This window comes from Podarcis erhardii (assembly GCF_964252035.2).
Source record: "Podarcis erhardii genome assembly, chromosome: 12".
NCBI classification, from domain to species: domain Eukaryota; kingdom Metazoa; phylum Chordata; class Lepidosauria; order Squamata; family Lacertidae; genus Podarcis; species Podarcis erhardii.
The window spans coordinates 37,254,136-37,277,937 of NC_138513.1; the positions used below are offsets into that span (position 1 = coordinate 37,254,136).

At 42.9% G+C, this 23,802-nt stretch overlaps 1 protein-coding gene and 1 long non-coding RNA gene across 4 annotated transcripts; one reads left to right on the plus strand and one right to left on the minus strand.

Annotated features, from left to right (window-relative positions):
• Nucleotides 1–3,323: 3,323 nt before the first annotated feature.
• On the minus strand, nt 3,324–23,489 carry TCAIM (T cell activation inhibitor, mitochondrial). 3 transcript variants are annotated; one of them, XR_014161534.1, is made up of 12 exons: nt 23,387–23,489; nt 19,363–19,432; nt 18,727–18,862; nt 16,899–17,052; nt 14,622–14,874; nt 10,796–10,918; nt 10,170–10,267; nt 9,400–9,491; nt 7,561–7,793; nt 5,892–6,023; nt 4,470–5,011; nt 3,324–3,558 (listed from the first exon to the last, which is right to left on the minus strand). XR_014161534.1 is itself a non-coding variant. In XM_081882243.1 (12 exons), exons 2-12 carry the CDS (start codon nt 19,389–19,391, stop codon nt 4,612–4,614), a joined length of 1,425 nt encoding a protein of 474 aa, XP_081738369.1. In that variant the 5' UTR covers nt 19,392–19,432; nt 23,387–23,489; the 3' UTR covers nt 3,324–4,611. The 3 variants fall into 3 exon arrangements, 2 of the variants coding, with proteins under 2 accessions (XP_081738369.1, XP_081738368.1); XM_081882243.1 differs by having other exon boundaries at nt 3,324–4,637; nt 4,863–5,011; XM_081882242.1 differs by having other exon boundaries at nt 3,324–5,011.
• On the plus strand, nt 7,800–9,358 carry LOC309325804. The gene is made up of 2 exons (XR_014150025.1): nt 7,800–8,676; nt 9,036–9,358. It is a non-coding gene; the product is annotated as an uncharacterized lncRNA (long non-coding RNA).
• Nucleotides 23,490–23,802: the final 313 nt, after the last annotated feature.

The window sequence follows — 23,802 nt, forward strand, 5'->3', positions numbered from 1 at the left end:
ACCGGGAGAGGCGGTCTCAATAGGTACGAGGGTCCTAGGCCGTGAAGGGCTTTAAAGATCAAAACCAGCACCTTAAGTCTGAGCCTGTACTCCACCGGGAGCCAGTGCAGCTGGAAAAGCACTGGGTGAATATGCTCCCATGGCAGAGACCCCGTGAGGAGCCTTGCTGCAGCATTCTGCACCTGCTGGAGTTTCTGGGACAGCTTCAAGGGCACCCCCGCATAGAGCGAATTACAGTAGTCAAGCCTGGAGGTGACCGTTGCATGGATTACAACTCTATTCAGACCATAGGTAGCCAGTGTGTGAGTATTCCGATATTATTTGACTCCTCCCATCATTGCTGAACATTGGCCACGCTGGCTGGGGTTGATAGGAGTTGGAGTCCAACAATATATGGAGAGCACCAAGCAGACTGCCCATGCCCATAAGGTAAAAATATTCCTTTGAGTTGTTGCTGTGCAAATGTGATTCTTCTTCTCTCTTTCTCCCACCCTCTATTTGCTTTCCTGATTATTACCATTGCTATGTGGAATGCAACTGGCCACAGGCACCATTGGGTGCCATGGGTGTGCTCAGTCGGTAGAACAGAAGACTCTTAACCTCAGGGTTGTGGGGTCGAGTCCCACATTGGGCAAAAGATTCCTGGGGGTTGGACTAGATGACCCTCGGGGGTCTTTTCCAACTCTGTGATTCTATGGTTCTTTGCTGGACTAGACATATCCACATAATCACAGAGCTAGAGTGCAAATGAAGAACTTCCACTATGTGGCTGCTGTAAAAATATTTCTGCTACTGGTAAAGGCTGTTAATACCTAATATCCAGGTAGAAAATGTTTGGAAGTCTTAACCACCCATGGCTAATAACTCATGGGAAAAATGTATTTCCCCAACTTGTAAGACTCCTCTGCAGCCATGAAACTCTATAAGGAACAGCTCATCTCCTCTGGTCTTTAACAGACCAAGAGCACAAAATATACAATGATATAGCACGAATGCTTCAGTGTTTAGAACATATACAAGCTTAATTTTGGGGTGTTTTGATGCACATGGGTGGTGCTGTGGGTTAAACCACAGAGCCTAGGACTTGCTGATCAGAAGGTCGGCGGTTCGAATCCCCACGACGGGGTGAGCTCCTGTTGCTCAGTCCCTGCTCCTGCCAACCTAGCAGTTTGAAAACACGTCAAAGTGCAAGTAAATAAATAGGTACCGCACTGGCGGGAAGGTAAACGGCGTTTCCATGCGCTGTTCTGGTTCGCCAGAAGTGGCTTAGTCATGCTGGCCACATAACCCGGAAGCTGTACGCTGGCTCCCTCAGCCAATAAAGTGAGATGAGCACCGCAACCCCAGAGTCAGTCACAACTGGACCTAATGGTCAGGGGTCCCTTTACCTTTACCTTTACCTTTTTTGATGCACACATTCCCCTTATGTCGCAGGTGACCCAAGAAATACTGTACCCGTATCAGGCAATTAAAAACTGGCCCAAATACCCGAAAATAGTATTAAGACTCCCTGCCCCATCTGAAGTGAAAGACAGGAGTGTGACAAGAGCATAGTTATGCTTGCAGATGAACACACTTTATTTAAAGAAAACTAGAGTTATGGGCAACTGCATCTACTGGCTGCTTAGCAACAAGCTACTGGGAATGCCCATCAATTCTCAGTTTATAATAACCTGAGACAGATCTAGTTTTTGTTTTCCCTTGAGGGTGTCTCCCCTACTCAGCTCTATAATAAATGCTGCAAAGCTATGCATCCAGCACATTGGGAAATAATGCCATGGAACATTTTGCATTCTGCTCGCTGAGAATTGCCTAGCCAGCAGGGTGTCTGCAAGCATTATTAATCACGTAATTAATCTCATAGTGTAACTCTAAGGGTGTTTTTTTTTATTATTATTAAAAAAAATACACTAAAAGTGCCATTTGAGAACTGGAATGTATGTATAAGCAACCTGCACTCTTTAGGACCGTACCAATCATTCTCCCCTTGACTAACTTGTAGAATGGGTCATTATCGAACCTGCGATACTCCTAATACTTAGGAGGAAGGACTATAGCTCAAATGTAGAGTATTTGCTTTGCAGAGAGATGGCAGGTTCTAGCTGCTGGGATAGCTCAGTCAGTAGAGGATGAGACTCTTAATCTCAAGGTCATGAGTTTGAGCCTCATGTTGAGCAAAAGATTCCTGCATTGCAGAGGGTTGGACTAGATGATACTTGTGGTCCCTTTCCAACTCTACAATTGTATGATTTTATCCCCAGGATCTCCAGGTAGGTGTCCTCTGTCAAACCTTGGAGAGTCACAGCTGGTCCATATAGCCAATATTGAGCTTAGATGAACCAGTGGTGTGGCTCGCTAGAAGGTATCTTCCTGTATTTTAAGCCTTTTAACCCTAAGTAGCATAACAACCCAGAGCTTTCGGCTACAATATTTACATCAAAGATTGGCCAGAATATACGTCCTGTGACACGAGACAGTACAAATGCCGTAACAATCCCAATTGTAATTATATTCTTTTCGAGAGCACTTTTCAGTATAGAAAGATTGTTCCAGATGACAGCACTGGTAGCTCAGCTATTTCCTAAGGACACTGAACCCCAATACTTGATTGTTCTTCAATATTCCATGGTGGAACAGTAAAGAACTTTGCTCTTCTTACCTTGGGGTTGAGAGCATAGAACAGAATATAGGTAACAGTGGAGAAACTTTTTGTTTTTAGCTGGGCTCCATGCTTTTGCTCCTAACTCTGATTTTCAGGATTATTTTGGAAAGTCTGCCCCCTACTGGCAAGGCTTGGAACTAGTTTGCAAATATAATGTTCACACTATTCTCTTCTCATATTAGGAATAGGATAGCTACATGTTTTGTTATTCCATATGGACAACAACAGGAAGGCTCAGTTATATATGAACATGTAAGGCAGGGCATATTGTGACCTACCAAATGTAATGTAGACACACACCCCTTTTATTTTTCCAGTCCCAGCCATGCGGCAAACATAGGGTATGTACTGAGCTGCTGACTGGGTGCCATCTATGGCTATTTATTTATTTAATTTGTACATTGCCCTTCATCTGAAGGTCACAGGGCAAAAGGTCACAAATACAAAATGAAAAGACAAAATGCGTAGCAAACAAAAAACCCTCAATAATCCCGTTCTTCCAAACACATTCAAAGGGCCATAGGCTGATTAAACAATCAGTCAAAGGCCCAGGAGAAGAGAAATGTTGATAAGACTCACTGGACTAAGTGGGTAACACTGCACAGGCCTTTTATCAACCCCTTTCATCAAAACAATTAAACCGTAAATAACATTAGTCATGCAAGTTTAGGACTGTTTTATTTCTGAAGAACAACACTGACATCTCATCAGGAGTAGTTTAAAAATACTGACACAGGACAACAGAACTTTCAGACTAATGACATCCAGCAGCACTCAAATATGTACCCAGAAGCTTAGGGATCATTATTTGGGAATATGAATGCCATCAGCTTCCACGGAAACGAAAGGTGTTCCACTACTCGCACTAACAAAAGTGTTAACACCTCTTCCTTTCCCTGTTGAGAGATTTCATTGAGTTAGTCATACATTATAAACACATAAAAACGAAAGTATATTTTTTGAAAAATTTAAAGAGAAAAAAAACACAGTGCTGCATTTTACCCCAATGAGATGAAACCAAGTACTTGGTAGACAATCTCATGGCAAATTAGTTTTCTCAATACTCTTCCTCACACTAATACTCTCATTTGGTACAGTTTGCATGCATCTTTTGCGTCTGAAGACGGCAAGACATGTCTTTTAAGGTGCTTATTTCAGGGATCTGACTTTTCAAACATTAGGGATTTCATGCAGAGTAGGTTTCCCCACTCTGCATAAATAAACTTCCTGCTTTTGACACAGGGGTATCCTGTGGAGCTTAGGGGCCCCCGTGTCTTATGGGTAGATTGCCCACAGCACCTAGTAGTGTGCACAGGCTGTTTCTGTGTGGACATGTACAATGCTTTGGCTGGAATAAGCTGTAAGTGCACCTGGAGAGAATCACACACCAGTCTCATGGCTGAAAAGAGGACAGTTTACAAATCAATGTGCAACACAGTAAGTTATTTTGTAAATTTCATCTAAAAAAAAAGAGGTGAAAGTGCAATGCTAACGGGTAAAGGTTTTCCATAGACATTTATAAAATTTTGTCAAAACAACCTGTACTGTACTTCTGCAAAATAAATACTCTGCCGTATGCTTTATGTACAAATACTCAACTAGAATATTGGCAACGTCTGAAAAATATCCATTCTTCAGGATTTTATAGTCCCAACAGTGGGGGCGGGGGGGGGGGATCTGTGCTAGAGATAAGCTTCAAGGCCAAATTCAATTCTCTAAGTACAATTTCTTATATATTAAAATCCATACTGTTCATCTATATTGGAGGATGTACTAACAGATTTTGAATATATAAAAACCCACATGCCTTTGTCTTCTTTAGATTTCATCCAAGTTTTGCACATCTTGTCCCTCAACAGATCCTTTCAGTGATCACCCTGAAGCAGACATATCCCGGACTTCACATAGGAACCACTCAGCCTTTTGTGAGACTGCATAAACAAACTGACTTAGTAGTTTGTTGCTTTAGCAGCAGCTGAAAACCAAGGAAGCATCTTGGATTACTTGTAGAATACTGGCATAAAAAACGAGCATCTCAATAATTTAGTCTAAGTAGTTCCGATTGTTCAGTTGCTTCCTAGGAAAATATTGGACTGGTCAAGTTTACTCAGTTGGTGCCTTCAGTGTTTCCAGTTCCAAGGAATACAGAGGTCTCCATCCTGCATCACAGAATAGAAATGAGAAATGCAGAGATGCATGCCTTGCAAGTTGGGAAGCGATTCCCCCTCCAGCAGTCTATTGCAAGAATGGATCATCTGTACGCAGGAAACGCTGGGCTCTTTGTACAGCCTTTGGAGACGAAATTTCTCAGCTGAAGCCTTGATCAGTTTCTTCTCTAACACCATTGACCTGAAATAATAAACATAAACCCCCATTCCAAAGTTATAAATGTGAAGGGGAGAAAATACAGAATTGGTTCTTGTGCTTCAGCTTTTGGAAATATCCGTTCCGCTACAAGAGACCCATATTTTACCCCCCTCCCCACCTCCAGTGCTTCCCAAACTGCAAATAATCAGTTTAATGGATGGCTAGCAGTTTGAAAGCACGTCAAAGTGCAAGTAGATAAATAGGTACCGCTCCGGCGGGAAGGTAAACGGAGTTTCTGTGCGCTGCTCTGGTTCGCCAGAAGCGGCTCAGTCATGCTGGCCACATGACCCTGTACGCTGTACGCTGGCTCCCTCGGCCAATAAAGCAAGATGAGCGCCGCAACCCCAGAGTCGGCCACGACTGGACCTAATGGTCAGGGGTCCCTTTACCTTTACTAATCTTGTACCCAGCTGTGGGGGAGATAGGAATAAAGGAGTATTCCATGGGTTTTGTCTCAGTTATCATACCCTTTTCCAAATTCCTAGCTAGGGCCAGGAAAGGGCGGCAACTGAACTAGTTAGCGACTGGCTGGCACTAAGGCCAGGTAAAAACTAGGTCCTCAACCCTCTCTCATGCTCCCCGCTCACCATGGTGTTTAGTTGTATGTATATTTGTGCTAACACATCCAGATGAGAACCTAGAGCACAGCATTTAATAGCAGGGCAAACTAGGCAAGAGGTTTTTCACAACTTCCTGAAGCAACACACTGTTATATAGTGGAGGACGCTAGTAGATTTGTAAGTTGAACTACACTTTTTACACACTTTTAAGTGTTGGCTCCTCCCCATCAATCTCCTTGGAAACCTCCCAAGATGTCAAGCACAGAACGGAGCAGTAGCACTGAGCTTTAAGAAGCACTTACTCTTCCTTTCTTTTCAGTTTCTCTCGTGCTTGTTGTGCTTTAGTGATCATAAACCACTGGAGTGCTGCTGGATCACAGGTTGTTGGGATGATGAAGTGCCCTAGTTCATGCAGATATGGTGCATACCTGTCACTGTAATAAAACAGGGACAGTACATTAAGGATAGTGCAAAACAGCTGGTGGTCCTTTTTGTATGGAAGGTTTTTGCTTAAAGTAATATTCACAATATAGAAACTTAACCCAAGAAGATAAGTCCTTATTTATTGGATCACCCATATGCACATGCTTATTGGTACTCTTAAATAATGCTAAAACGTTAGACAGACCAGAGTTACCATTGCAGAAGCCATGCTGATTCTGCTTCTTTGAGATGCTTCATAATTCTCTATTTAATGATACTTTTCATCAGTGTTTCCTGGAACATATATTAAATCTAACTGGTCTGTAATTTGCTGGAACTCTTAAAAAAAAATGGAGCTGCCTCCAAAGAATGCTCTGCAGCTGTTGCTGCCACTGCAGACAATATTCCTTCGAGCAGTAGCTTTCAACCAGTGTGCCATGGCACCCTGGGGTGCCTTGAATGATGGTTAGGGGTGCCCTGGGCAGCACTAGCCTCTCTGCCTCTTTCCTTCCCTCTCTCCTCTGATCCCCTCTCCTGTCTCTGCCTCCCAAAGGCTTGGACAACTGTTTGTTGCAGCAGCGGCTGCCCAGAGGACTCCCAAGGAAAGGGTAGAGGAGGCTGTGGAGGGAACACTCCACAAGGGAGCGTGCTCAAAAAAGGGTGAGAAGCTGCCAGCTTGGCAGGGAAGGGGTGACATAACTGGGCTCCTGAGCCCCCCGGGTTGCCACAAATGGAATGTGGTTTGTTAAGGGAGCCATGGACTCAAAAAGGTTCAAAACCTCTGCCTTAGAGGCCAGATCTGCCGCCCTTGTGGATCCTTCTGCCCAAGGCAGTTGCCTCACATTGCCACATGAGTGGGCCAGCCCTCATTACTGTAATGCACAATGCTTTGAAGACAGTTCAGAAATTGCAGCTAGTGCAAAATTCAGTGGCCAGATTGCCTGCCAGGGCAAGATGGTTTAACATGTAACAACTCTGGCACAACCGCACTGGCTGCCAGGTAGTTTCTAGGCTCCGTTCAAAGTCCTGGTTTTAACCTATAAAGTCTTGTGTGGCTCAGGTCTCCAATTAACTCAAGGACCGCTTCTCCGTACATGAACCAACCCAACCCAGCACTTGTCATCTGAGACCCTTCTCAGGCTGCCCTCTGAGGAGTGTGTGGAAGGTAGTAACCCAAGAACGGCCCTTTTTATTGATGGCTCCCCACTTGTGGAGTTCTCTCCCCAGGGAGGCATGCTTGGCACCATCACCATCTGTTTTAGGCACCAGGCAACGAGATTTTTATTTACTCAAGCCTTTTGCCTTTAGTTGAGAGGGTAACTAGCTATATCTGTGGCCTCTTTGTTGCGCTCATCCTTTTAAGTGGGGTGGGTAGGATTTGTTTCTTGTATAATAAAATCATACCTACATTAGGGTCTTGTTTTACTACTTGGTTTTAACATTTTGCCAATTTCTATATTTATTACGCAAGTCACTTTGAGACACTTTGGTACAACAAGCAGCAGGTTAATAGATATCATCATCGTCTTCATCTTCGTAAATGCACACCTTTCTAGAATCATTTGCAACCCACGCAGGCTGTGAGGGTGAAATGGGAGCCTGCTGTTGCGCACCCGATTGTAAAAGCTGTCCAGGACAGAGTAATACTCTTCAAGCATCAGCATCGGTTGAAGCTCTTCAACGTATCCGACTTGTATGCCTCCCAAAATATGGCTTATGCGATCCTCCAAAAGCAGCACTTTTTTCTGAAGTGCAGAGTAGCTTGGCAATCTCTCAAAAATCTGCACAAATTAAAAGGTTTATTTAAGTGGGTGACATGATCAAACACAACCAACTCCCACCCAACTGTCCAAATGTACGTTTTAGAAACTCTTTATCAGCAGAGAGTTACTGTTAATGGAAAATGATAAGCTCCCAGCTTGAGACTTGAACTTTCTACCTAATGAAATCAAGTTGGAAATATCTGTGAGGCGTTTTAAGCACCAATTTAAGGATTTTGTAATTTCAGCAAATCTTATGAAAACGATTTAACGTTTTTACAGCCTTGTCAGGTGACTCATCCTGTATTTCCATTTTGATGTATTTCGGTTTGTTCTCATCTGTTAATGCCGTTTCAGTTTTTACAAATTTTCATTTGTAAAAGAATTCATACATTGCCTATTACAATCTTTCAAAAGGTAGTACTGTATACAATAATAAAACAGTAAGATCACAATAATCTAAATAAAATACAGCTGATAACCCAGGGGCACCATTTATTCACTTCAGATTTTAACCCCAGAAAAGGTTTAAGTGCACAGCTATTTTTTAAACAAAAGCATTAAATTGTAAATAGGAACTCTGGTTAGTATTAGCTAGAGTCAAAGTGGCTCTGACACAACCTCATAAATAAGCTCACACAGACTACTAGCCTGCATAACATTTCACTAGCTCCCTAGGGGCTAGCAGAGTGGGATGGAATCCTCTGACAACCTGCTTAGCTATCTAGGGTAGGAACAAAGCACTTTCTCCTTTCCTAGGAAGCTTCCTCACTCGCCTACACGTAATTCCTTGCCAAATGGCTGCTTTAAATAAAAGACTGTACCAACATATCCCTTAAGGCAGAGAGGGGTGGGAGGAGGGAGCTCATGAGTTAGGCCTGCACTAGCTCAATATATTACAGTGGTGCCCCGCAATACGAACGCCTCGCAAGACGGAAAACCCGCTAGACGAAAGGGTTTTCCGTTTTGGAGGCGCTTCGCTAAATGAATTTCTCTATGGGGTTGCCTCGCAAGACGAAAAAATATTGCGAGTTCCCGCGGTTTCCCCCCCGCTTTTTTTTGCCCTTTCCCTAAGCGCTAAGCCGCTTATCAGCTGTTCCGCTGATAAGCCGCTTCTCAGCTGATCGCTAAAAGCCGCTAGACCGCTAATAGCGCTAATCCGCTAAGCTGTCAATGGGCTTGCTTCGCAAGACGAAAAAACCGCTAGACGAAGAGAATCGCGGAACGGATTAATTTCGTCTTGCGAGGCACCACTGTACAGAGCCATCAGAACTGCAGGAAGGCTTTAAAAAAATGCATTCATGTAATCCTTAACTAGAACCAAAATATAGCTTTATAAGTTATCTTTTAGAGTTGTGAGTTAGTTGTTTTAGACATTAAGGCACTAGAGAAAGAGTCAATTACTGTACGCACATACAATGTTGTAACTCCACTTTCCAGCAGCAAGGTGACAAGACACCACAAACTCTCCTTAAGAATTCAGTGACAGGTTGTGTCAACCAGAAACAAGGAGGTTCCAAATCTTTGCCCACTTAACTTTTTGCACTCCACATACATATTAAAACAGGCTGGAAAAGGCAACATTTTTTAAAATAAAAAAATATATAATTTAGTTACCAGTTCTTACTTTGGTCCAGTGGTGGTGAACATCCATAGTTCCTAGCATAACATGGCCTGTTGCACTCATGCCTGAACGGTCTGTAAATATCACTGTGCGGCCTATTGAAAAGGGGAGGCATTTTTTTAGTCACTATTCACAGCTGAGCTTTTTGGAGGGTGGGGTTGACTGACAACAAAGGGGATTCGTCTAGGGATTCCAAAAGGTTCCCTGTGGATCCCCTGCTACAGATCTAAGGTCTCTTTTAGGCCACCCTCCACTAGGCATCTCTCTCTAGGCCCGCCTGAACTCCTGGCACCCACATACATAAGTAAACCCTATGAGTTAACACCAACATAATCTCATATGGGTGCTTTGAGTTATCACAGAGATCAGGGTAGGATAAGAACATACAAAGAGCTCTGCTGGATAATTCCAAAGGCAATGGTGCTCTCCAACAGGAAAGCTTGCAAGTGGGTCCTGATTCAAATGGCGTTCTCCCCACCTGCAATCCCTCTGCAGCTTGTGTCTAGAATAAACTACCTTTGACAGATGAAGTAGCATATAGCAATCGTGCCTAGTAGCCAGTAATAGCTTTAGCCTCTGTCAAGGCAATCTTGGAGACATGTAGGATCTGAATCATTTAGGGCTTTAAAGCTCAAACACAGCACCCCACATTCTGCTAAGAAGGAAAGCAGGAGACCAACTTGCACCAGCTTAAAAGATTCAGAATTTTCTTTAAAGAGCAGCATAATATCGTTGACAAGTGAAAGAAAGAAAACGGCTGCAAAAGAATGTACCTTTAGCATTCCTTAGCGCTTCTGGGCTTTGTTGAGCTAACCGACTTAGACTGTGTAGCTGGCTGCACCGATGGGCAATACCCCAGCTCCTCTGCCATCTAAAAAACCCAAACCAACACCAGCATGTTTCACTCGTTTTAAATTGCACAGCAACTTAGATAACAAAAGAGTGACAGAGCTTGTCAATGAAAGACATTATTATTTGTCATTAGCAGACAAGCAGCTTTGAGCATTAAGAACTTGATCTATAACTCAAATAGAAACTTTGACAATTTGGATGAATGGGTGACTGCCATGGATGCCTATATAGCTCTTAATCTAGTTTTTTTTAAATATATTTGCTTTTTTGTGTTCTTAACTATTTTTTACTGTTGAAACAATTGTGTGGGAGGGTATTAAAACATTGATGCACTGGATGCAGTTGCTTAAAAATGCAACTAAACTAAGAATAAAATTGCAGTGACCATTGTAACACTTGGACTAGCATTGTAAGCACACATTTCTGGTACATTTGAAATACATTTGCTGGAGTCTATCACATACCAGCAGTATTGCTCTGTTCCACCCTTAATCTTGAAAAAAATAAAAACCATTGCTTTTTCACACAGCTTAAGTTAATTTGTTACCTGATATCAGAGAGGTGTAGCTGTTGAGAAAGTTCACCTTTCAAACGGTCTAGCTCTTTCCTGAGTGGTAAGCTATTCTTCAGCTTCTTTTCTGCACTTTGTTCATTACTATCTAACCAAGAACTAGAAAAACAACATGGATCACAAAGAGATTTAAAAACACAGTAATTGGGGAAGAGGATTAACGATAAACTTTAAGCAGCGATTTAAAGTGCTCATGTATCAGAAAAAGTGTGAGAGCACATCAGGAACCTTCTTAAAATTATGGAATCATAGAACTAATTGTTGGAAGGGACCTTGTGGGTCATCTAGTCCAACCCCCTGCAATGCAGGAATATTTGGCTCAATGTGGGGCTCAAACCCATGACCCTGAGATTAAGTGTCTCATGTTCTACTGACTGAGCTTTCAATTAATATTTATCTAGCACACAGCCAGCCACACCCTCTTCCAGGATGTACCATTCCACCTCCCCGTTTTCTCTCTCTCAAGGTATTTGGGCATTCAGTACCAATTTAGCATGCTTAGTCTTCACTGGGTTGTTTTGTTTCCCTCCCTGTGAAATATCTGTTATATTTCTGCAAACCCCTGCAGGTTCCCCTAATCCTGCTGATTTGTCCACCTCGAGTGTGAATGCTGCCTTTTTGGCTACATAAAGATCCATACTTGGAGAATGACTTGCAGTTGTATCCCGAACGAAGAATTTCTATGGGTTTGTTGATTAAAAGTTGTGTCTGGCTTTCATTCAACAATGGCTAGCCTCCCTATGGTGCTCTTCAAAACTGCCAACATTCCTCTTAATGAAGTAATTCATAAAGACCAGGCAGGCTTTCTCCCAGGTAGACATATGTTTGCTAACACTAGGAACATTATTGACATTTTGGAACTTTTGCAAACAGACATAAATACAAAAGCAGTGTTAATTTTTATAGATGCGGAGAAGGCCTTTGATAATATTTCTTGGAAATTCATGAAGGGAAATTTGAAAGAAATGGGAGTGGGACGGGGGTTTGAAAATGGGATTGATGCAATATATTCAGAACAAAAGGCCAAACTGATAGTTAACAATGTGGTTACAGAAGAGTTCAAAATTGAAAAAGGAACACGACAAGGCTGCCCGATTTCCCCTCTGTTATTTATCTCGGTTCTGGAGGTGCTCTTGAATATGATCAGAGGGGACCGGTTGGTGGAAGGGATTCAGGTCGGAGCGAAACAATACAAACTTAAAGCTTTTGCAGATGACCTAGTTTTGACCCTGCAGGAGCCAGAATCTAGTACGAAAAGAGTATTACAATTGATACAGGACTTTGGTCGGGTGGCGGGATTTAAATTAAACAAACAGAAAACCAAAGTGTTGGGAAAAAACTTGACAGATATAGAGTCAGAACGGTTTCAGAGAGAAACAGAATTAACTATGGTTAAAAAGGTAAAGTACCTAGGGGTAAACATAACAGCAAAAAACCTGAGTCTATTCAAGGATAACTATGAAAAATGTTGGTCTGAAATTAAGAGAGACTTGGATAGTTGGACAAAATTGAAGCTTTCTTTGTTAGGCCGAATTGCTGCTATTAAGATGAATGTATTGCCAAAAATGCTGTTTTTGTTTCAAACATTACAGATTGTGGACAAAACGGAGTGCTTCCGGAAGTGGCAGAAAGATATATCTAAATTTGTCTGGCAGGGCAAAAAGCCCAGAATTAAGTTTAAGATATTAACAGATGCGAAAGAAAGAGGGGGCTTTGCCCTGCCAGACTTAAAGTTGTACTATGAAGCCACAGCTTTTTGCTGGCTAAAAGACTGGCTACTTCTCGAAGACACTGACGTGTTGGACCTGGAAGGTTTTAACAATGCTTTTGGTTGGCATGCATATTTATGGTATGACAAAGTTAAGATCAATAAGGCCTTCAAGAACCATATTGTCAGGAAAGCAGTGTTTAATGTCTGGACAAAATATAAAGACTTATTGGAAAATAAAACTCCAAGGTGGCTTTCACCTCTGGAGGCTAAGGCCCGAAAAAGACCCAATATGGAGGCCAAATGGCCAAAATATTGGGAAATATTAGAAAAAGATGGAGACAATTGGAAATTGCAGAGTTTGGAGAAAATGAAGGATAAGGTGCGAGACTGGTTACATTATGCTCAGATTAAAGAAGTTTTTAAAAATGACAAAAAGTTAGGGTTCCAGGTGGAGAAATCGAAGTTAGAAACAGAATTGTTAGAACCAAAGACCAAGGTATTATCTAGAATGTATAACTTGCTGCTAAAGTGGAATACACAAGACGAAATGGTTAAATCGGCTATGATAAAATGGGCACAGGACATGGGGCATAACATTATGTTTGAGGACTGGGAAAGGTTGTGGACCACTGGGCTGAACTTCACCGCATGTAATGCTCTGAAGGAAAATGTTATGAAAATGATATATAGATGGTACATGACCCCAGTTAAACTTGCCAAAATATACCATTCGTCTGATAATAAATGTTGGAAATGTAAAGAAAATGAAGGAACATTCTTTCACCTCTGGTGGACATGCCCTAAGGTGAAGGTCTTCTGGGAAATGATATATAATGAGCTGAAAAAGGTATTTAAGTATACCTTCACAAAGAAACCAGAGGCCTTCCTTCTGGGCATTGTCGGCCAGAAGGTGTTAAAGAAGGATCGAACATTTTTCATGTATGCAACAACGGCAGCAAGGATTCTCATCGCAAAAAACTGGAAAACTCAAGATCTACCCACACTGGAAGAGTGGCAGATGCAGCTGATGGACTATATGCAACTGGCCGAGATGACCGGCAGAATCCGTGATCTGGGAGAAGAGAAGTTGGAGGAAGACTGGGAGAAATTCAAGATGTATCTACAAAAACATTGTAATTTGGTTGAATGTTAAGAAGGATGCTAGATTATCAAAAACTGGTCACCACTAAACTAGATTTAAATTTGATGATAAGTGAGACTAAAGAAAATATAAAATTTTTTGGAAGAAGCGCTAGATTATATGTGAATGAGTGGACATGAGATTGTAAACAAGTTGATAATTTGTTTGGAAAAAAATTTTTTTTTTAACGATGTAAATGGGAGCGGGAGACGTGAGGGAGTCCAAAGAAGTGACGAAATTGTTGTGAAAGAAGTAAGACTGTTTATTATGTGTGCATTTATATTTAAAAACCTTAATAAATATTTATTTAAAAAAAAAAAAAAAACTGCCAACATTCCTGGCAGTAAATACTTTGGAGGAAGGAACATTTTCATGGAAACCCGTATTGTCAGCCTGTGAACAGTTAGGAGGACTGATGGCAACGTAGTGACAACTATATAAAGTTAAAGAGTGTGGCTGTCATTCTAGAATTATGCATGCAAATTTCTGTATGTACTCTCAGGGATGGAAAAAGCATGTCGTTATCAGTAGATAACCAATTCAAATTGTGATGGTCAAGTCAAAGTCTATTTCACGAATACTACTTTCCCACATCCATCTATTTCCTAGTTGGGGAACCTGTGGGGTAGATTTTGGGAGCATGGGGAGCTGGGGGCTGCAGTGGGAGAGCAGCGGAAACTGAACTTCCATTGTGCAAGCTGAAGTCCATTCACATAGCATGCTTGTATGCCTGGTAGGAGTTCCAAATTCAACACTTCCCTACTCAAATGTTTTAAAAATTAACCATTCAAGTCTAAAATATGTGTTTGGGATAAATCATATGCTTTGCAAGTAGAAGTTGCCAACTTCTACCTGTGACATCTCCTGGTGAAAAATCAATTGGTTCAAAATCCTGAAAAGGCCTCTTAAGACTCTGAAATTGAGGAAGGTGATGTCACTAAGGTCAGTACCTTAGTGTAGTTTCCATCCTTTGAGCCTGTTCAAGTTCTTCCTCAGGATCCTTGAATCCAGTAAAAGAGTAGTAAGTCTTGTCCCATTTGATAGGCCTGTGGAAGATTCTTTCTGCTGACTGGCTAGACGGAGTTGCCACTTTGCCATTCAGAATTTGGACATGCTCCGTAGATAAGTTACAGGAGTTCAGGATGTCCAGTACTGTGCTTAGTAGGTCCCTGGTGCGCAAGGTGAAACTGACTGCTCGAAATCCTACAAAATGCAAACCCAGAACAAGGCAGTATTTAACAGAATGCATTTCCTTATGCTTGCCTTACCAAAGATAATGCAAACCATGGCTTGCATGGATTAATCTCCTAGTCAACTTCATTAAATTGTAGTACTACTGTTATTAGCTGATTTGATTTCAACTGACAGTGCTCCTGGACTCAGCAGATTAAGTCCCCATGCTCCAAGATTGATATGAACAGGCTCCACTGTGAAGGCTTTTCCTAATGCTATTTTTGGATGAAGTGCACTACGGGACTCTAATAAAACAACAACAACAACACTGAAATATAAACCAATAGCTGTGAAGTGCTATGGGCAGGTATGCATGATACTAAGACACAGAAACATCAGTGTATTTGTCTATTATCACAGCACCCTGCTCCAACAATTGAAGATTACTACGTATTAGATGGTAAATAAAAGAACTTGTTAAAAGTGATTATTCATAATTAATTCTCAGGTCATTGTGCTAATAACTTCTAGAACAGGATATAGTAAAGCGAGAAATAGTTAATATTTTCAAATAAAAAACTCAACATCTTTTTGATCTAGAGGCTACATGAATTTTCAAAAGTGCAGCTTTAATTTTCGGAAAAAATCCTCCCGTCTACATTAAGCAGTTTTATACACTATATTTTGGCCAAGTGAGGGAAACCATAATTTTAATAGGGATACTGTCAGGGGCTCAGGAGCAGAAGCACAGGGAAGGGAGGAAAGGGAGAGCGAAGGGGAAGAATCGGAGGGCAGCGTAGGAGAAGATGACAGTGGCCCGAGAGATTCCATGAGCCTCTCCAGCGAATCGGAAGATTCACAGAAGGGGGCGCCGGTGGCCAGGGCAAGGGGGGTCCCAAGGGGGACACTCCAGAAGCAAGGGGCCAGCGGGGACTCCCAGAGCAGCAGTTGGAGATCAGGACCAGCTTCCCCACCAGAGCGTAGTGGGGGGGAAGAGTCCCAGATATCGGGGTCAGCGTCTCCCCCAGCAGGGAGGGAAGATGAGTCAGGGCTGACCACGCCTCCATCGGAGAGTCAGGCAACGGAGGGGAGGTCAGGTCCAGCCAGCATCCCGGAAGAGGGAAGCAGTGATAGAAGCAGTGTAACGGTGAGGAGGAAGAACGAAACAAATTCCTTCCAGTAGCACCTTAAAGACCAACTAAGTCAGTTCTTGGTATGAGCTTTCGTGTGCATGCACACTTCTTCAGATACACTGAAACAGAAGTTTCCAGACCCTTCTATATAGTCATATAGAAGGGTCTATATAGACTATATAGAAGGGTCTGGAAACTTCTGTTTCAGTGTATCTGAAGAAGTGTGCATGCACACGAAAGCTCATACCAAGAACTGACTTAGTTGGTCTTTAAGGTGCTACTGGAAGGAATTTGTTTTGTTTTGACTATGGCAGACCAACACGGCTACCTATCTGTAACTAGGTCAGGAGGAAGGTCACTGGGTTGGCGCGAGAGCCAAGTTCAAATGTACAGGCGCACGGGACAGCAGAGAACGAGGATTGGGAACCAGGTCCTAAAGCCCGCCAGAGGCAGGGGGAGGAGTCAGGAGACTCAGCGTCAGAAGAGTCCAGAAAGGGGAATGCCTCAGCGGGCAGGAGGACCCAGCGGAGGAGAGAGCAGAGGAAGAGGTGGAGCAGGGCTAGAATCTTAAACTGGTGTCAAGGGGGAGGAGATTCAGATGGAACTTCGACGGTCTAGGGTTTAAGACGTAGAGCTGCGCGCTGCGGCTTTGAAATGGAAACTGAACTTTAATAAAGACTTTTGTACATAACGACGACCTGGCGTTGGTCCTCTGTGAGCTGGGACCTTGGGGCAGCTCTGACAGATACACAAAGAAACAAATCTGGTGGCTAAATCTAATTAAACTCTGTTTAAGAGGCTTCTTAGAAAAAACAACAACCCAGTGCTTAACGGCTAGAAATTTTAATGACAAAATTTCAAGTACTCAAAAGCATTTTATTTTGTAAGGGGGGTGGGTGGGACCCAAAATGTCTAAAATACCTGAGGAGCCAAATGGTTCTTGAACATTGGAAGGATTTTGTTCTTTCTCGCGTACGTAAAAAGTGAGCCGAGTTGGTTTTAAAGACCTGAAACCCGGTTTTTGGAGATTCTCCAAATAACCATTTAATCTCTTCAAAGAATTTTCATTGATCTCCTGAAAATAATTACAAGAAAAAGAATTACTCAAGTTTTGAATATGGCCCAGGTTAAAGCAAATACACATACATTAACAGTGTCTGTTCACAACAACTTTTGATTCACAGTGTATTTATATGGAAATGTGTGTAGTTTACTAAGACTGAGGAAACTCAGGTTCAAAAAATCCCTGTTCTGCCATGAGTTACCTTGTGCCAGGCAGCTTTTCAGCCTAACCTAACACAGATAGCTGAAAAAAGTGGTGAAGGGGGAGTCATGTTCACCATCTTGAGTCCACTGCCTTTCCTCTGAGGCCCACCTGGTGCCAGGGTAAAATTGGCATATTTACTCAAGCTTTTAGTAACTGTTAATCTCACAGTCTAATTTTATAATAACTGTCACATGTTTTAAGATAATTATTGTTTTATCTTCTGGATTTGTGTGCTCCACCCTGAAACTTTGGATAGAGGGTGGGTTATAAAATGTTCTCACAGAGGAGCCATCATAAGCTTCCAAGGGACCCTAGGGTTCTCTGGAACATATTATGAAAATCACTATGAAAACAGTGTGTGCATTTTAAAAGTGTCAAACAGATTAGTAATGACCCAGCTACCATAATGCCTTAGTACATAAGGACTCCTAATATTTTAGGGCAAGAGGGAATGATGCAGATTTCATCAGGTTTTTATGCATCTCTTTTTACTGGGAAATTAGCCCTGTCGATTCCTAACAGCAGCATTTCTACTTCAAGTTTTATCCACTAAGTTCATCTTCACAACAATTCTAAAAAATATTTTAAGTGATATACAGTGGTAGCTTGGAAGGAGAACGGAATCCGTTCCAGAAGTCCGTTCAACTTCCAAAACGTTCGGAAGCTCCTGCAGCCAATTGGAAGCTGCACCTGACGTTCGGGTTCCAAAGAAGGTTAGCAAATTGGAACATTCCCAGGTTTGCGGCATTCAGGATCCAAAACGTTCAACTCGCAAGGCGTTCGGGATCCAAGGCATGACTGTATTAGAGTTTGTCTATAATACAAATATCTAACAGTATCTATCAATTCAGAAGTCCCACTGAGTTAAATGGAGCTCAGTCTCCATACTGTTCTCATTTTCTATTTTTATGTTGTGAACTGCCCTGTAATCTTCAGATGAAGGGTGGCATACAATTTTTAAAAAATAATAATGATGATGTTGATGATTTGTCAGGGAACTGCCATCGGAGCCAGGGGGAGAGGGAGGGCTCCAGAGGGATTCCGGAGAGCGTCCCGGGAGGGAGAGAAGCAGCCCATCTTCTGGGGAAGGAAATCAGCGTAGCACCAGTGGAGAAGGGGGGCAGATGGGGGAATCGGCGAGGTGGCTCCATGACTCCTCGCCGGAGACCAGCGGGGAGAGTAAGGGTCCTCCACTGCCCACACCCTCCTTGCGCAGAAGGCTTCCGTGCAGGGAGAGTAGGCGGAGACTAGGCGTCAAAGAGCTTCTTTGCTGGAAGAAGTTCAAGAAACGCCCACTGACGGATTCTGCCAGCGAATGAGACAGCCACGGGTGAGTGGCTGTCCGGACAGAAAGGGTTCACTCAGGCAACCCAGCCAGGTGTGGTGCCGATTTTACGCACGAGCAACCCCTAGAACCATTACATGATGTCATGGTAGGTGTTTAGGATTGCAGCCTAAACCACTGGAGAAAAATATATTTACCCTTTCTCTGGGATGCTGGCCAAAGAAATCTGGATGCACTGCAAAATAGAATGGCCGCAGAGCATTGACAGCATCAGCCCCTGATAAAGCTCTTGCCTGGATAACATGCTGCAATGGTAATTTATTGAGACATAACCTAAGAAATAAAGATGAAGAGTAGGTTAAGCAGCCTAAGAGACCACAAAATGCTTAAAGGTAAATTGCAATAGAGATGGGAGAATTCTGGGACTATTTAAATAAGGATTGGGCTATGCGATAAGAGGTAGCTATGTGGATAATACTTGTAACAGTACTAATAAATTTAGAATTATATAAGCATGTACTCAGAACTATCACATCAGTCCAATAAGCAACACAAAACTGTAGATGAATTTCTGGCTACTACTTGCAATCTGGTGCTGTCTTAAATGTACAAGTACACATTCTTCCTGTGTATGAATGGCCTACTCGATGATGATGATGATGAAGAAGTACATTTACCTCTATAGTTTTGACCAATAGATCTTCCAATTTACAATCCTACTTCTAATTTACAATTCCTAAAACTAAAATTTTAAAACTCCCAGAAATCAAGCCAAAAGCAGATGTAATCATTTATATGCTACAATTAAAAGTGTAGGAATAGAGCTGCCTTACCTCCTCACAGTCCCCCAACGGCAAAACATCTCAATTCTTTTAATCTTGATTCCAGATTGCCTCTAAATTTCTTTAAGCAAATAAAACATATTAAACATGTAATTAATGCATTTAGTTTTGTATATGTTTACTTTCATTTTGCCTATACTTTAAGCAACAGAATTTGACTGTGAAATTACAATCTGGTTTTACGTAAAAATGTTCACCAGTGACACTAAACAGTAGCAGGAACAACCACTTTAATGTTGTTGTGACACAAGTCGCTTAAAAAGGGACAAACTAATTAAAAGTTTGTGTAAGCAAGTAAACACAAAAGCCTGATAATTTCTATACAGTACTAATTTTTAATTAGAGCGCCTTTCCTGGGCCCCAATACAATGGTAAGAGCACGCCGACTATAAATCAGATTACAAAGAGATGCTGTTCTAGTCAATTTCATCCTGAAGGAAACTTTAAGAGAAATAAAACATATTCTTGAATAGTAAAGGCATTACTGACAGGGAGAGATACAAGCAAATATGTGGGCACTCATACATCCTTTCTTATAAATAAAATAAAATCAACTGAGGAAAAGAGGAGTGCTGCTCATCATGGGTACTATCTGAAAGGCGCATGCAACAGTCACAACTAACATGTATTGCACCAGTACTAGCTGGGTTGGCTGCTGGGTAGTAATTTACACGTTTTCCAGGATACAATTAAAAATGTTACAGGAACCTGTTGCCTGGAGACCACAGAAGAGCAGAAAAAAAGTTTAACTATATATTGCAGGCAAAAGCAACTTATAATAACCACTTCCAGTTTTTTCAAATACCAGTCTTTATAAGAGACACACACTTGTACACAAAATAAAAAAATGTTTAAAATACTGTATATGAAAATCCCTCAGATTATTCATTGACATTAAGTAGAGCTCTGTGTTAATCTTGATTTTAAATGTAATCAAGGAGTTGCAAGGGACCTCAAGCGTCACCAACCCCTTGCTAATACAAGAAACCTATTACTATAGCATCCCTGGTTATCCAACCACTGCTTAAAACCCTTAACAAAGGAGAGTCCACAACCTTACAAGACAACCACTGTCAAACAGTTTGTACCATCAGGAAGCTATTTGTGATGGTCAGTCATAACCTTTTTTTTTGTGTAATCTGAACTCATCAGTTCAGGGCAATTCCACCATCTGGAGCATAGAATCAGATAACTGTAAATGGAAAGGGACCCAAGGGTCATATAGTCTAATGCCCTGCAATGCAGGAATCCCCTCTAAAGCATCCATGACAGATGGCCATCCAACCTCTGCTTAAAACCTATCAAGGAAGCTTGAAGCCATTGGTTCGCGTCCTACCCTCCGGAGCAGGAGAGAACAAGCTTGCACCATCTACCATGTGACAGCCCTTTAGAGATTTGAAGATGGCTATCATATATCCTCTCAGTCTCTTCTTTTCCAGGGTAAGCATACCCCAAACTCTCAACTGTTCCTCATATGGCTTGGTTTCCAGACCCTTGATCATATTGGTTGCCCTCCTCTGCACATGTCCCAGCTTGTCAGTATCCTTATTAAACTGTAGCACCCAGAACTAGACACAGTACTCCAGGTGTGGTCTAACAAAGGCAGAACAGAGTGGTACTATTACTTATAGCTAAAGCTATTCTATGCAGCATCAACAGAAGTCCAGAGTCCAGATCAAGGGAAGCTCTATTATGTGAAGACTGCTTTAACCATGTTAATATTTGCTCCAGCCTATCCCTTATGTTTGGGGATATATAACGCTAAACAATGGTTTAGTGCTACATGGATGAGCTGCTGTGAGCCCAAGCAAAAATCCCTCTCCCCTTCTATGTGGCTCAGAGGATTTCTGTGCAGATAACATTGACTTTTCAACTTGTACAAATCTGGAATATGGCTTAAAACAAACTGCTTAGTTAAGCCAGCTTCATAAACCATGATTTGAAGGTGGTTTGCTTTGAACCTTACCAGTTTTTGTTGTAAGTGAGGATTACTGGTTGACAAGCCAACATTACAGTGGTACCTCGGGTTACAGACGCTTCAGGTTACAGACTCCGCTAACCTAGAAATAGTACCTCGGGTTAAGAACTTTGCTTCAGGATGAGAACAGAAATCGTGCAGCAGCAGTGGCAGGCCCCATTAGCTAAAGTGGTGCTTCAGGTTAAGAACAGTTTCAGGTTAAGAACGGACCTCCAGAACGAATTATGTTCTTAACCCGAGGTACCACTGTATTTGAAAGCAAAATAAAATTCAGCAGGGATCCTCTTCCCAGCAGCAGAGTATAAAGAAATGGAGGAGCACTCAAGCCCAGTGCTTTTCTCAGTCTCACCAGAGATTGTCCAGGTAGTGCTAAACCATGGTTTAGTGTTAGGCACAAACACATATTAGCAGGTTTCCCAAGAACACAATTTAAATATCTTAAGTTATGGTGTAAAGCTACTTCAAATGCACATAGAAAGTCGACATAATTCTGATTGCTTAGATACATGCACAGAATCCCTATTCTTCAGAACTACATAATGCCAAAACTTAGAAAATCTGAATGGTTTTAAAGCATTTCTTGGAAAGCCACACACAATCTGCCCAAGCTTTTAAAACCTTATTGTGTGCAGAAAAGGAGCAGGATGGGGGTAGGAATCAAGACCATGCCAAATGGAAATTTGAGATACAGCAGATCACACTATAGACAAATGATTAGCCACCTTTTGAAGGCTGTACAGTGCATGACACACAAAGGTTACCATAAAAACTGCAGACTCAGGACAAAGCTAGCTACTTAAGTTTCTTGCGGAAAAGGGAGAGTAACCTCTATGAATTGGCAAAGTGCCATAACACACTCTGATTGGCTGAACAAAAAGGTACATTTTAACAGCACAGCTGATGTTTACAAAAGTACAGCATGAGGTAAGCATGTGAAGGATCAGACAGGTGCCTAGAGATTCAGAACTTTTACATGCCAATGACCATCACTTTAGGAGATACAAAACTATGCCGGCAGCCTCATACAGTATTTGTAGATACTTAACCATTTTTGTTTGTTTTTTCCTCTTTGTCAAAAACCTTTAATAAAATTGATCTAAATACAGGGGGAAATGCAGCCTACGGCCTTCATTTGTCATTATGCTACGTTTGTTGCCAACCATCCTGTTAGCAGTTCAATTCCGGTCACAACAATAACAGAATTGTAAAAGTTGGAAAGGGGTCCCTAAGGACCATCTAGTCCAACCCCTTGCAATGCAGGAACAGGCAGCTGTCCCGTACGGGGATCGAACTCACAACCTGAGGCCACTCTAACCAACCGAGTGATCCAGTTGGTCCGTTCAAGTTCAACGAGGCTTGCTTGCAAGTAAGCACATTGATGAGTGCATATCAGATCTTAAGATGGAAAGGGAGCTTAAGAACCACCTGCTGCCAGGCTACCACAGCAAAAGGTTCCAGATATGATGCTCAGGACCCCATTATCTTATTCCCAAGGCAGGGCAGCGCCCGGCTTTACTAACACGCCACTGTAGGGGCCAACTCCTAGGGACTGCGGTCCCTTTGCACCCCCCACCCCCCAATAAAATATTTAAAGGGGGGTGGCCTCCCCAAAGTCGATAGGCACTGCCATTCAGTCATGCGATTATGTGGGATGGGGCTTTCCTGCCCCCCATATTTTATTTCAACTCGGCACCCCTACACGCCACAGACGAGAGCCCCCCTTCATCCCAACGGGTGAAGCAGGCCTAAGTCACTTCGAAACCGCGCGAACCTCCCGCGAAACGCCGGTCCCGTTGCTTTACCTCAGCGACGACGAAGGTGAGGGGACACCAAACGAAACCAAACCAAACCCCAGCGCTTCTTCTTTCCCCCAACCCAAACACTGTGAGGAAATCACTGCACACCAGCTTACGTGGGAGCGCTCGGCGGGACTTGACGCGTGTCGAGCCGTTCAGACGTTCGAGGAAGCAGAAAGTCCTCCCCACTCTCAGAGCCCCCAGCACTCTCCTCCGAAATCTCAGAGCCCGACAAGCTCACCTTACTCCTCCTCGCTGTCCCGCTGGAAGAGACGCGGCCCCCATCGCCTCACGCGGGGCGAAGCGAGCGCTCGCCAAAGCGCCGGGCTGCCTGTGGGACTCGGGCCTCTGCGCGCGAGACACCTGAACCGCCGGGAGGTCCGCGAGGGGGCGGGGCCGACGCCGTCACGCTGACGGCCAGGAGCCACAGACGGAGGGAGGGCCGGAGGACGCACGCCTCCGAAGCGCGGCGCTTTAAGGCAGGCGGCGTCACGCAGGCGTCGTCACTCGCTCCTCTCCTCCTCCCCGCCGCCGTTCTGCGCATGCGCAGCAGAGGCTGCCGTTGGCTCATTGCTTTGAGCTGTGAAGAAAAGCAATAAAAGTGGGGGGGGGGGGGTATTAGCAGCCCGGGACATTTTGCCGCCTGAGGCGAACCAC

Excerpts from the sequence above, each read along its gene's own strand:
- TCAIM (XM_081882242.1), bottom strand. The coding sequence starts at position 19,391 with ATGTTTTGCCGTTGGGGGACTGTGAGGAG. Across the intron at positions 10,268-10,795 it reads CTACACCTCTCTGATATCAG|ATGGCAGAGGAGCTGGGGTA; the intron begins GTAACAAATTAA and ends TGGGTTTTTTAG. Across the intron at positions 5,012-5,891 it reads AAACTGAAAAGAAAGGAAGA|GTCAATGGTGTTAGAGAAGA; the intron begins GTAAGTGCTTCT and ends TTATTATTTCAG.